The sequence below is a fragment of the Buteo buteo genome, chromosome 9 (assembly GCF_964188355.1).
Source record: "Buteo buteo chromosome 9, bButBut1.hap1.1, whole genome shotgun sequence".
NCBI classification, from domain to species: domain Eukaryota; kingdom Metazoa; phylum Chordata; class Aves; order Accipitriformes; family Accipitridae; genus Buteo; species Buteo buteo.
Window position 1 is genome coordinate 17,748,166 of NC_134179.1, and position 13,837 is coordinate 17,762,002.

Below are 13,837 nucleotides of genomic sequence, written 5' to 3' on the forward strand. Positions count from 1 at the left end.
GAAACCAGTATTCCAGGCTCTAAAGGCTGAAACATGCTGAGTGATTAATTAAAAACCTTCATTTGCCTTGCTTGACAGATGTAATAAAAGCAAGATAACATATCAGCACACACTGGATTGGCCACAATTTCTGCCAGCAATAAACTTCTGCCATTTATTAATTGGTAGTAACAAACAGTAAAGACTTATTTCACAGCTGCCTGAAAGGTCAATGAGGTAGACCCTGGGAGGAAGGGGAAGAGGTGGTGGTGCTATTTTCTTTCCTTTCTCATCATTATTGCTAACATTGAGGCAGATTTGGGTCATCCTTTTTCTTCCATCTAATACGGAGCTCTTGAACCCACTCAGAGTAGTTAGTCTCTGTTGTGAAGTGACACTCATACTGTTGTGTACTGGAGCCAAGAGGAGCTCTCTCCCATTCATGATGTTGTAAGTAATGGCAGAATTTGCCTCTGACCTGGTCTTGTAATAGTGGGGATTAAAGTCCATGACCTTCTCTTAGCAGTCAAGCAACGTTACAAAAATAAGTAAAACAGCAGTGTCCCAATCTCTTTTCCTTGGCTTCACTGAAAATGTTTTTCTTAAAGCTTTCTTGCCCTGCTCATCTCAAGCCTACTATCTTAAGTTAAAAAAAAAGGGGGGGGGGCAACAGTGTGCCCCCCTGTACATTAATGTCACAGTTATGTTTCTAATTGTTACCCATCAGCTTCTCTTCCATAAAGCACATATTTTTTTTCTGGGAATTGACTGCTTCTCTTGGAACTGGAAGACTTGTTCAGTGTGGTCTAAGAAACATCCCTGTGAAGCACTTTCTGTCAATCGGCTATCACTTGGCAGCCTAGCATTAAACAGACATGGAGAAAAAAGGAAAGAATAAAGGTTTTGAATAGAAAGAGAGCTACAAATCTTCCTTAAGTGTTATTAGCATCTTTGCATTAGTGCCATTCACCTTTTCTGTGGTTTCTTGAGTAGCTCTTGTCAGTAACCAACTAATTTTGGTCTGAGCTGCTTTTATAACACTACTTCATTAGAGCTTGAGTTCATGACGTTGCTTTTAGGCGCTACATTAGCTGAACACTTGCACACATGTTTATGTCCTACACACTTTGCTACATGGACGTAGATTTTAAAAATAATGGTGAAGTGCTCTGCTGAAATGTCAGTTAGTAGCCATGTCTTGCCCCCTCTCCAACCTTGAAATATAAGGACCAGTATTTTGTGGCTGGGGCACGCTACATCTTAATGCTGTTTTAAAAATAGCAAACTTTATCTCATGGCTTTTATCTCAGTGTTTTTAAAGATGATGTGACACCAGGTTCCTGTGTGACAATAGTAGTCAACCTGTTTGGTTATGTGCTTAAAAGGAGAGATGGGTTGTAGATCAGGAGTGAGGCAAAGCAGCCTTTGTTAGCAGCGCTAGTTGCTGTTGGCAGTATTGATCCAGCTCAGTTAGAAATATACCATGGTCACTTAAATTTGCAGACTCTAACTAAATCAAGCTATTTCTTATAATATGAGTTTTCCCTAAGGCAGATGTACTGATATGAAGATGAGATTTCCATCACGTATTATTTAAACATATTAAAATATTTACCAAATATTTGTTGCTAAAGAGGTAGGTACCTGATTGCATACATATGTATTATATGTGTAGATACACCCATTAATATGTGTTTCCAGTGGCACTTGGCATTTCATAGTTATAGTTTTATAGCACAGTCTATAGTGCTGTGCAAACATTAATTAAATGAATCCCATCAATAAATAAAATAAGTGAACAAGTACTTATTAGACCATGCCATTTTACATGCAAGGCAACTGAAACAAGAATATAACAGCTGTAATTGCCTGAGGTTCTCCTCATATTAGGAGGCACTGGGGTTACCCAGCATCTCTGAAGAACAGACTCTCAGATCATTGGCCAGGGCTAAGCTGCAAATATTATTTAGGATACAGTGAAACTCATGTCCTGTGAGTTTTAGTCGTGGCTCTGTCCTACAGCAGAGAGGGAAGGAGCAAATTAAATGGTTGTGGATAGAATGATCTTGGCAAGAAGATTATTTGAGGTGTGAAAACTTTCACAGAGTATTATCATCTTGGGAGATGCTTTGAAAACACGGAAGAATGTTGAAAGAGTGTCAGGATACCCAGAGGAGCCCCATTGTTCCAAGCAGGAGACAGGCACTTACAGCAAAAGTTCTGTTCACCTTTAGTAATAAAATGTAGAACTAGCAAAACAACTTTTGGGGTACCATCCTTTTTTCCCCTGTATTCTTAAATCATTGACTGTCACAGGCTAAATGAACTACAGTGGATTAACTGGGTCAAGTACTGACCATCTTTCTGGCTGTGATGTCATTTACACTGCACAGTTGAGAAGCAATTCCTTAAAGTCACTACTAACATGAGCAAGTTAGGAAAGTTAGGTCAAGGGGCAAGTACCCCTAAAGAATGTCTGGAGTCTAATTTCTGTTTGTCTTCTCCTGGTTTTTGTGAGGCTTTTGGGGTTTTCTTGGTTGTGTTTGGTTTGGTTTTTTTTAAAAGAATGGGTAAAATTCTCCAAAATTGTGGAAAAAATTCATTTTGTGCTACTGATACCTGTTTTAAGAAAATTTAATTGATTCAACTTCTGATGGAATTGTATTTACTTTATTATTCTGAATGATGTGTATGTTTATCTGTTGTGTATGGTTGTTATGGAGCTGTGTACCTGAATGATTAGAGGGGGCTGTCTCATTTTCCCCGTAGCCATTTGTTGCTGCTAAAAATGACAACATGACTGTTAGATGTTCACAGTGACTTTTCTGGGTGCTGAGCTCCAGGATTACTCAGGGCTTGGCTGAGGTGCTCTTCTTGCAGGATCCTCCACATCTATGTAAGAGGAGATAATGATGATTGCTAAGCCTTCACTTCAGGCTGTCAGCCAAACAGTAACAATCACCTATTCCGGGTAAGGATGATCTGGATTAATCCAGACAGTCCAATGCAAGTGCTAGTGTATAAGCAAGAACATTATCCTCTTCTTCAGATCTGGAAAGTATCCTGCTTTCAGCAGTGCATGTAGTAGAATTGATAATGGGTTTTATGATTACTGGGGAGTAACAGATGAAACTCTCTAAAATGCACAGATCCATTCACATAAACTAGAATAACTTTTAAAAGCCTCAAATGGCTTCTCCAATTCACCGATAAAACTATCAGCAAGTCCACAGTCTTGTCACTGATCACTTACATGACTGTTACCTACTTGCCCTTCAGTGACAAACTTAACAGCTATATAAATACAGTAAAACATTAAACCTGTATGATTCATTCAGTTGCAAATCAAATTCCAAATATTGCAAACTTGAAACCAAACCAATGGAGCAATGTTTTGTAAGCGCTTGGAAGCACTATATGTGATAACGTAAGAACAAAACTGATGAGAAAATGAGAACTAGACATTTAACATCAGAATTGATCTACCTGAATGTGGACAGCGGTGCTCCTCTTACAGTCTTTGGCATGAAAGAGGTGCTCCTGGTGCTCAGCTCTGCTCATTTTAACATGGCCACCTAAAACAAATTAGATGAATCATGCTCTGGAAGTGCCTCTTTTTTTTTTCCCATGAATTGTATGGGGAGCTCAAATGAATTCCACATGGACAGACTGGAAGTGCAAGTGTAACAGCAGTCCACAACTGGTTCCATTTCTTCCATTTACTTCCCTTTATTTACTAAACCCCTCATATCCATCTGCTGGGAAGACTGTTTAACCTTGTGGTTGCTGCATGCAGGAGGGACTAGACAAAAGGCTTTCTTTTATCCTTTTGGATAAAATAAAATCCAAAGGTATATATTTTGCAAAGTCTTTGGAAATCACATTTGACTTTACACTGTTTCTAGGGGAAAAGACACATCACTGTGGAGGTGAGGGAACCTTTCAGAAAACATTAGAAACTACTTCTGCTAGCTTGAGAAAGACTTAATAGAACTTTTTAAGAAAGGTTGCCATGTTCTTACAGGATAACCAATACCCTACATAACAATAACAGATAGCCTTGTTACCATGTGTATTATGATATTTCCATTGACTTCTGGATCTCTCAATCAAGTAGTCACAATCCTTTCTCATTACCACCACCTGTTGCTGATTCCCTTATGAGGTGGTGGGATATGTATATGAAACACAGCTGAAAACATATGTAAGTATCTAAGTCAGGCATTTCTGAATTATTTTGTAGGAGAAATATACTGTGTGTTAATCAGTTGATTTCACAAGAATCATGTTCTGATGATGTTTTAATATGAGATTTATATTTTGGGAGTGTTAAAGCTATGGCTAACACCTCCACCTGCCAGATTTGCCAAGATAAGCAGATTAGGCTTTGGTGGAAGCAGGTAAATAAGACACAGGTGCAATGAGAAACAAGCCAGGAAGACTGACTCATAAAACTGAGACCTAGACCTGGACCTGGCTGTGCCAGTCTTTAGGGCTGTTTGGAGCTTGTGTGGATCCTTACGCTGAGTCTTCAGAGTAATTGTAGCACACTAATGAGAAAGCGTGAGATCCTTGCTTGGGGCTGTGGGGACACAGTGGACCGGATTTCATGTTGGGTAAGCTCTGGCACAGCTTTAGTTCTCTGTGCTATTTCACATTTCTCCACCAATGTTTGAATTAATCCTTTCTTGTTTGCGCTTTGTTCTGTGTTATTTCAATGCCTGGGGGTGCCTGTGTTTCTAGCTGGCTCTACTCTTACATGGCCCTTGTCGCTATAGTGAGTGAGTGCCTTTGACTGCAGACTTGGCTCCCATCTGTGTATTTAAAAGTAAAACGATTTCTAATGCTAATTGGGGTGAGGGAAAATGAGAGAAAGAGATTTTAAAAATTCATATTGAATATTTATAAGCATCCTCAGTGCATTTGGTGAAACTGGGATGAAAAGGTTTCGAAAAGGTTTCTAATTTCTGCTGGGAGGCACTTTGTTGTGCTTCAGCTATAATGGCAACTGAAGGAGTGAGGCCTGTGGGGCCCATGAAGGCTCCAAATACATTTGCTTGTGCCAGCTTTAGGTCGTATTTTCTGTTGTTGTAATTACTGAGCAGTAATGGGATGAAAGAGCTCACCTGTGCAGATTTATGGCCCCTTTTAAAGTCAGGAGCTATGCTTGGGCTCTGTGGGGGAGAGATGTTTTGTGTTATACTTTAAAAAAAATAAAATCCTTTTCTTAATTTGGGGGATGGGTATTGTTTTTTTTCCTTGGAGCAGACAAAGGGTTTCTTTAGCACCAGTGTTTGCACCCTTGCATGGCTGGCCATGTATTCATACTAACAAGGAGCCCTGAGGAGGGTCTTTGTCAGCCTGGCTGGATGAAGGCTTTCTGTGAATCTCGTTCACTGATGGATCCATTTATGCTGATTTTTGTGACAATCAAAGAAGGCGACCCTGGCATAACTTTTTATAAATCATCTTTTGCTTGTATTTTTAAATGATTTTGCTCAAAAGAAAGTTGTTATGGACTGTTGTCTCAATTGTAACTTGTGAAAAGAACGTTAACAATAGATTCAAGTAAGTTGGTTTTAGAATATTACAGTATCGGGGAGAAATCAGTGGAAATTATGCACAAAAGCTAGCAGTGTACTGTAGGGATGCTGCATTACATGATACAGCATGAAAGGTGGCATGGGAAGACTGGGCAGAGATCAGTCCCGTTAAAATAGGATGGGGCAATCCAATCTGTTCTTAAGCTTTCTATGGGCACCATAATTTGCTTGTGAGATGTATGTAGATAGACCCCTGAAGTGACTCAGTAAAATTTAACGTTGAAGATGAGGAGTCAGTAAAACCTCAGCCTGGGAACCAAGGTTCCTCTTTATTTTTGTGTTGCATTTGTTGCCTCTTAAAACTAGTGATAGGCTGTGAATGCTGGACCTCTCACTAAGAGGCAGGTAAAGTACTGATGCCACTGGCAGCTTTATTCAACTGTTCAAAAATTTATATTTTAGCATTTTTTGCTGCTTTGTAATACCTTTGCTACAGATAGGCTTTTCTGGTCACGATGCTGATGCTCTTACGGTTGTTTTCAATGTTAGCTCTGCCCAAGGTGGCCCCAGTGCTGCTGTTTTAGAATGAGGAGCACTGTCTGAATGTAGTCTTTCTGTGGCTTCTTTTCTTTAAACCCTGCACCATTTTGCACCTGATACTGATGTCCTTTTGTCATGGTTTAACCCCAGCCAGCAACTAAGCACCACGCAATGACTCATTCACTCCCCCGCACCCAGTGGGATGGGGGAGAGAATCAGAAGGAGAAAAGGTAAAACTCATGGGTTGAGATAAGAACAGTTTAATAGAACAGAAAGGAAGAAACTAATAATGATAATAACAACAATAATAAAATGACAATAATAACAAAAGGATTGGAATATACAAACCAAGGGATGTACAATGCAATTGCTCACCACTTGCCAACAGATGGCCAGTTAGTTCCTGAGCAGCAATTCCTCCCCCCCCCCCCAGGCCAACTCACCCCAGTTTATATACTGGACATGACGTCATATGATATGGAATACCCCTTTGGCCAGTTTGGGTCAGCTGTCCTGGCTGTGTCCCCTTCCAGCTTCTCATGCCTCTCCAGCCTTTTGCTGGCTGGGAATGAGAAGCTGAAAAGTCTTTGACTTAGTCTAAACACTACTTAGCAACAGCTGAAAACATCGGTGTGTTATCAACATCCTTCTCATACTGAATCCAAGACACAGCATTATACCAGCTACTAGAAAGAAAATTAACTCTATCCCAGCCAAAACCAGGACACCTTTGCTTTCAGACAGGCAAAACTACATCTGGTGCCACCATGGATATTGTCCAAGGCAAGACCAAAAAAGGACGGTTTGATTTTCTCTGTCAAGCAGACAAAATGGGATGGGACCCATCAGCTCTGAGGGAGCCATGTGTACTGCCCCATCCTAGATCAGGTGCCTGTGAGGAACGGGCTACCTTATACCTGATTTTTCCTTCTTGGAGCAGATCAGTAGTTGAGGGCTCAGCAGTGGACTGTGTCTTTTTTCCCTCTTTCTCCCTTTCAATACTGGGGAGTGACCACCCAGAAGCAATGCGTGGCAGGGCAGAATTACAGCTGCCTGCTTACAGCCCTTCTTCCTGGGAGTGGCATCTAGGGCAGAACAGAGTAAATTTCTTGCTCTCTTTTCTTTCTGGGGAAAGATTGTCAGCTGTAAGGAGGAGAGTGCAGAAAGGCTGGGAACCATGAATTTAACTCACTTATTTTTATTTCAATAATGATTATACCTGCACTTCTGTGGTGGAGCAGTAGTCTGAGAACAGCCAAGATAGCTCAGAGGTACTGGTGCTAGAAGCGTGCGTGATATAAAGCGTTTCCTGCTTCCTTCCATACCAAACGATACATCCTAGCTATTTTGATTTCTAGAGAAGCTTCTTCCATTTAAAGAGTTTTCCTTTCCTCCATTCAGCTGAACACTGAATTTTTAAAAGTTATTTTCTGGTCCACATCCTTTTCAGGAAGGAAGTTAAACAGGATTTCACCTTTAGTATTAATAACCACAAGGTGGTTGCAAATCTGAAGAAAAGGAGGAGACAGGTGGATATATAAGGTGTTGCCCTACTTGCTGTGTTGTATTTGTGATTATGGTTTTGCTTGTATGTATTTTTCCCCAGTAATTTTATACAAATATTGCAAGTAACAAAGTGCCTGTAATTCCTGAGATTCTCAGAGTCCTACTTTGTATTGGACCATATTTATACATCAAGGCAATAGTAGACCCTTTTCTAACTCTAAATAATCCTCCTCACTTGAATATTCAAGTGCTTTTCAGTAATTAGCTTTGTTACATAATTGCTAATTTTTCTCTATCTTGCAGGAAGCTTTGCTTCTATCTTGCAGGAAGCTTTGCTTCTATCTTGCAGGAAGCTTTGCTTCTATCTTGCAGGAAGAACCTGAGCCACCAGGCTGAGGGCATTATTTCTCTGTGTTACGTGCAGAGCCTGCTGCTGCTGAAATAGGAATTTTACTCAAATAGGATTCCAGCTTTACAAGGAGAATATTACAGAGCAGTACAAGAGCCCTTCTGTTTTCATTTCACTTCATTACATGCACTGTTCATTTTGCTATTTGCTGTTTTTCTCTAGCTCCAAATCAGAGTAGACCTCCTGGAGAAACTAATAGCAGGAATGTAAACCCTGCTGGGAGCTACCTGTGTCCTGCCGTTTGGTTGCTGCAGGGGAGTTACTGACTCAGTAGCAGGAGTTCATCAAAACCGGAGCACTTCAGTGGTTGCTTGTGGTATTCATAGATCTCAATGCAAAATCCTCATCAAAGCATGCAACATTTTAGGCCCTTTGCTGGCGTCTGACTTCTCCTGTCTGTACGTTTATTAATTTTAAGGATTTACTGAAGAGTTTAGAATCTTCCTGTAAATTGCTTGGTTTCTGCTATTAATTATTCACAATCCATGATGTTTGACAATGTCATATTTGATGTATTGCCTCACTTAGCTGCCTTCCTCTCTGTCCCCCTGCCAAGTTTCATTGAACAAGTGTGGAAACCATATGAACTGTAAAATATCCGAGCTCCTCAAAGATTACTGGGATATCTGTGGAAGGAGTGGAATAGTCTCAGTCAAACTTACTCATTATTTTGTCCATAAATCTGATCATTGTTGTACTAACTGTAATGGCTTTTGCTTATGGTCAGGCTTTAAAAGTTCACTATATAATATATTGCTTCATTCTAAGTGGCACTAGAAACTAACCCTACAAAGAAAATGAACAGTGAATACATGTTACATATTTCCAGATAACTTCAAAATTGCTGAGAATCTTCCTTAATGGAAGAACATCAAGATCAATATTTGACTGGAATGAATTTGAATGCTTGATACTGAGATAAAAAGAAGGAAAACAGCCTGATTTCACTGAGAGAATTAGAGGGTTAATTGGACCACAGCTTGCGATGGATGGTAATGGTTAACATGGTGAGATGGATTTCAAGTTGTAACTGATATGACTATTTAGATTTTTTTTCCCTGCATATTTTTGAGGCATAGAGTAATGTATCTGACATGGGGGAAGGGCTGTTTCTTGGACAGTCAGATCTATTGTCAAACTCTGGATTGTGGAAATACCTGATTACCTAGCTGGTAAAGATGTCAGGTATAGGCTTTTTTTAAGCATAAATCTGCTGTTTAAAAAATGACCTAAACCCAGACAGAATTTGAGCCTCAAGAGCTGCAGCTCTGAGGATGAATATGAAGCATAGAAGACTCCTGTGGCCACTGTCATGAGCTTTCATAGCCTCATTTCTCCTTCTGCCTGAGCTGTTGTATTCTTTGCATGGGTATGGAGCTGATGCAAAACATTCTGATTATTTGCCTAGAAAAGCTCTCCAGTCAGCCCTGCAAATCAGCTCCAAGGAACCATAATGATTTTGATGAAATCTCCTTAACCTTTTATATACACTTAAGAAGAGGTCTCTTTATCAGAACAGAATGCTTTTTTTTTTAAGTTACTTTGCATTTATTCATTATATATCATACACAATGGAATTTAAAAAATGAAAATTAAATGCTTTGATTTCATTGATATTAAATGTTTTAATTAACATAAAAAAGGACTTTGTAAGGTTGTTTTTTTTTCTACATACTCGTTTTCAGAATGTGACCAAATTTTAAACTTTCAGAATTCACTGTGAATCTTCCATTTCCACACTGTTCCACATGTATGCCAAAATATATTTGTAGAACTCCACCAGATATAGTGATAGATTTAATGAAACAGGAGATAATTTCATAGAAGAAAAATTATATTTGTGAACTGTATATACCTGTATACAGGAAAAGAATCTGTTTTATGGCAGCAAGATCCTGCTACCCTTATTCAGCCCAGGTTTTCACAATGAATATTCTGTCTAGATGTCTGTCTCAGTTTTTCAGTAAAGAACTTTGAGCTCCTGCTAAGAGGTTTACGTTATCGTGTAGTATGGGTAATAAAAAGGAGAGGAATGGCACTGTCACGGCTGTTCTGGAATATCTCTTTTAAGTAGTTACTTTACATGCAGGGTAGTCTAACCTTTGAAGTTGAAATGTTCACAGCATTAACATATAACTTCCCAACAAGAGCCCATTTTTTTTCAACTTTTACAAAGAGAAGCTTAGTTTAAAAATATGCAGTTACTTGCTTGGCTTTAAACATTCAACCAGAATCTCCCTATTAAGTTGGAATAGGGAAAAAGCTGTAGAATTTGAGATGCAAATGGAACTTGCTAATTGACTGCTGGACATGGGATGCTGTTCTCCTAACACCATGTCTTTTAGCCTTCTCAAAGCTAAATGTCTACTAGCCTTCTAGTCACTCTTTGGCAATCCTGCAGAGAGAGATGCATTTAATAACAGACATATGTTTTCCTTCCCTGGCACCTGCCTTGGGTGGGGCTGGAAAGCCTTCAGGAGGTGTTTTCTTGCTGCCTAAATGTCTTAGTAAAGCTGTACAAGACTGTTCCCACCTGGACACTGTGAGCTGACTGTTTTCTTAATATTCTTTGTATGTTCCATTTGCTGGTGTTCAGAAGAAATTCCAAATATATTTTTTGGAGAGTGGAAATCACTCTGCTTTCTGCCTTACTGCTTATGGCATCAGCTCAGGTGCATTATAATGGCTCAGAAAAGCACTTGTTTAACACCTTATTGCTGAAGGATGGGATGGTTTGTGGTAGTTTCAGATAATTTGCAGTTCATTTTGTTCTTTTATTATGGCTTTTTCAGGAAGTAGGAAATAGTCCTGATGTGGTTTGGGAAGCCCTTCAGAAATATTGGCACTGTTGACCATAAACATAAGGTGAAAATAGTACCAAGTGTATACAAGTGATGTTATGCATTGTAAACCCGTAGCAAATAACTTTAATGCTGCTGGGCACACTTTTCAAAAGTAACTTAGAAGTGACATTCTCAAGAGTGATTTGGGCCCTTTGGCGTAGCTCTTAACAAGTTATGTTGTGGATTCCTGAGTCACTTCACAGGTGAAAATTTTCCATGTCATCCTTATTAGCAGCCAGTAGCTCCATGATGTTTTTTTCTTTCTCTCTCTTCCTCAGCTCCCTTTTTTAGATACTGGATACTTCTTTTATCACAATGGCATTGCCAAGGCCAGGAGAAGACGTAGTCTTCAACACAAGCTTCACTTGGAAAAGGATTCCAGGGTAAGTGTTTCATCATTATGTGTACCTAACATTTTCTTTGTGACACACACTATTTTTTATGAGATTGGGGTAATGATCAAATATGTAGTTATGGCTACGTTTTTTTTCTCCCATGCTAGTTTCAAGCTTGGTGACTGCTGTATGCACACACCTCCCAAACAGCCTCATCTTGTATTTTTATTTCACTGCTACAAATACTCTTACATTCTCTGAGATGTATACTCTCTCTAGTAAGACTCAGTGATGCCATGGTCTCCAGGACATCTCAGTGCACTCTTGTCGCTGTACTGTGGGGAGGGGCCATCCAGGGTACATCTCATAATCGTCCTCCATGCATCCTGCTAGTCCATAGGTCATCCAGCCCAGAATACCTCGTGGTGTGAATGGTGGCATTTTTTCTGCAGTCACGCTGTGACTTTTTCTCAGGGAGTAGTGTACACACCAGATGCTAAAAGAGTGTATGCTGTCAAACTTCAGTATTTCTTTTAGAGGCTCTTGCTCATGGTCTGCAAATGGTGTTCTCAGTTTTCAGAATCCTGAACCCCTCAAAGAGGAGGGAAAGGCCCCTTTTGCAGAAGGCTACGAGCTGGCACTAGCAAATTCTATTTTCTTTTCTTCAGAGTTTTTACACCAGTATAATAGTGGGCTGGAGTGGGGCCAGGTAGCACAAAAAGTGTATTTACTGCCCAAAGAAAGTAGATAAGCCTGAGGAATGATATCATGACAGCAAATAGATTATTTTTTAATCCTTCAGTAGGATTTAAACTCTCTGCAGTGTGAGCAAAAAAGAGGGGGGGGGGAACAGTTTTGTTCCAGACAGAATTTTATTGCCAGATATTATATGGTTTTGGAACACCTATGAAAATGGAAAAATTGAGTAGGAAGAAAAGAAAAATAGGTTAAATAAGATCATAATTGTTGTTGTGACACCAGAACAAGCAAGGTCTGAATTCCCAGCTTAATTTTCCTACTTCTGCAGAAATTTGAAGTGGTTCTGGGCCCAGGTCCAACTGGGATGCATATGGTTGGTAGCTCCTGCGGCTGGGAGCCATGTGAGTGAACCACACAGGTTCCAGGTGCTGCCTGCCCCATCACTTCATCCTGAGATGTGAATGCTGGCACGTTCCCTGGGGCTGCTGCTGGTCTTCCAGTGCTGCAATGTACCTCTTCCTGGCCCCCTTCTCTAAAGCTGGTACCAGGTACAGGTGAGGGGCTATGAGGAAGAGACCCATTCAACCTGCCTTGAATAGAAATTATCAGGCTTCCCTCATTTTGTTTACCAAGCAGGGATCAGAAAGTAAACCACTGAGAAACCATCTACAATTAGTGAGTACTAAGCAAATATCCTGAGAGAGGTGTCTTTCACTTCCCTGAACCACCCAATCTTGTCCAAAGCCATTTCAGAAAAAGCATACAACTAAGCAGGTATGTTGCAAACTAGTGACTGAGTACAGCCATTGTGCAGGTGACTCTACTGGAAATAAATATTTTTGTGAGCCTCTGAAAATTTTACAAATATATATGATATGTGTATGAATCCATCAACTCTCACTGGAGCCTCGTATTACATGGCTGAGCACTCATGTACTAATTCCAGACTGGCTCTTGCATTGGCTACCTCTAGACTAGGTGTCTGCAGCGCTATCAGGAACAGGTTAAATGAATATACCTTCTAGTTTGGAGATGTTCTCTTTTGCAGTCATCTGATATTTGTGGTCTCTAGAGTCTTAGTTGGCTTCTGTAACTTGCAATAAAATCTCGTTTTTGCTGTTAATCTCCACTTCTTCCTGGTGCTGCATACCAGTGGCTCAGCTCTCCTTGGCTCCCTCTGATCTCAGGGAATAAAGCCCTGCGTTTAAATAACTAAGAATATCTCCCATGTGAGGAAAAGGATGATCCTGGGTGTATCCTGATCTCATGGGTTACACTGGGGGATGGAAGAGGGGTGGAAGCAACATTTCATTTCCACACGTAACATGATATTTTCTCATCTAGACCTCCTACTTACTCTGTCCTGTTGGGTAGTCCTTGAGCTCTTATGATAGATACCATATATGTCAGTTGCTTTTTGTAATACAGTTTGAGAGCAATTAAAATCATTACTCTTATTTCCCTTCTTTCTTTTATACATGGAGTTTGGAGAAGTCATTAAAATTCCTGTCATATTTGCGTATAAGTGGAAACATGAGTTGTGTTGACAGTACTTAATTTCAAACTCCAAAAATAATTTCTAAATTTAATGGCAGCTTTCTAGACCATTTACATTCAATTTAACTTAGCAACAAATGTCAGCACTGTCATGGTTAATACGTTAATGCATGAAGCCAAGAATAAAATGTTCCTGTTGTCAGGCTAGCCAGGAAGCAAACTTCCACCACAGGGCCTTACAAATCTCTTGGGAACCATTATGGTAAATGCTGTAGTTGCTTAGCCCTACCCAAATGTTGTGAGAAAGTGGGCTGCAGTTATTCTGTATACGTTTCACTTTTAAGGAGATTACAATTCTTAGCTAATTTTAATTATTAGTTGAAAAACAGCACAGATGTTCACTCAATTAATTAATGTTCTTTAATCAAGTAAATCCCTTGAGGAGCCATGTCAGTTTTTCAAGAGTCTGGGGAGATAGATGGCAGA

The 13,837-nt window shown here is 39.9% G+C and overlaps 1 protein-coding gene across 1 annotated transcript in view; it reads left to right on the forward strand.

Moving 5' to 3' along the window:
* Positions 1-13,837, forward strand: part of PCSK2 (proprotein convertase subtilisin/kexin type 2) — a 111,534-nt gene that overhangs the window by 10,595 nt on the left and 87,102 nt on the right. Inside the window, exon 2 of the mRNA XM_075035507.1 lies at positions 11,099-11,203. Coding sequence (XP_074891608.1) covers positions 11,099-11,203 — 105 coding nt within the window. The remainder of the gene's footprint in view (positions 1-11,098; positions 11,204-13,837) is intronic.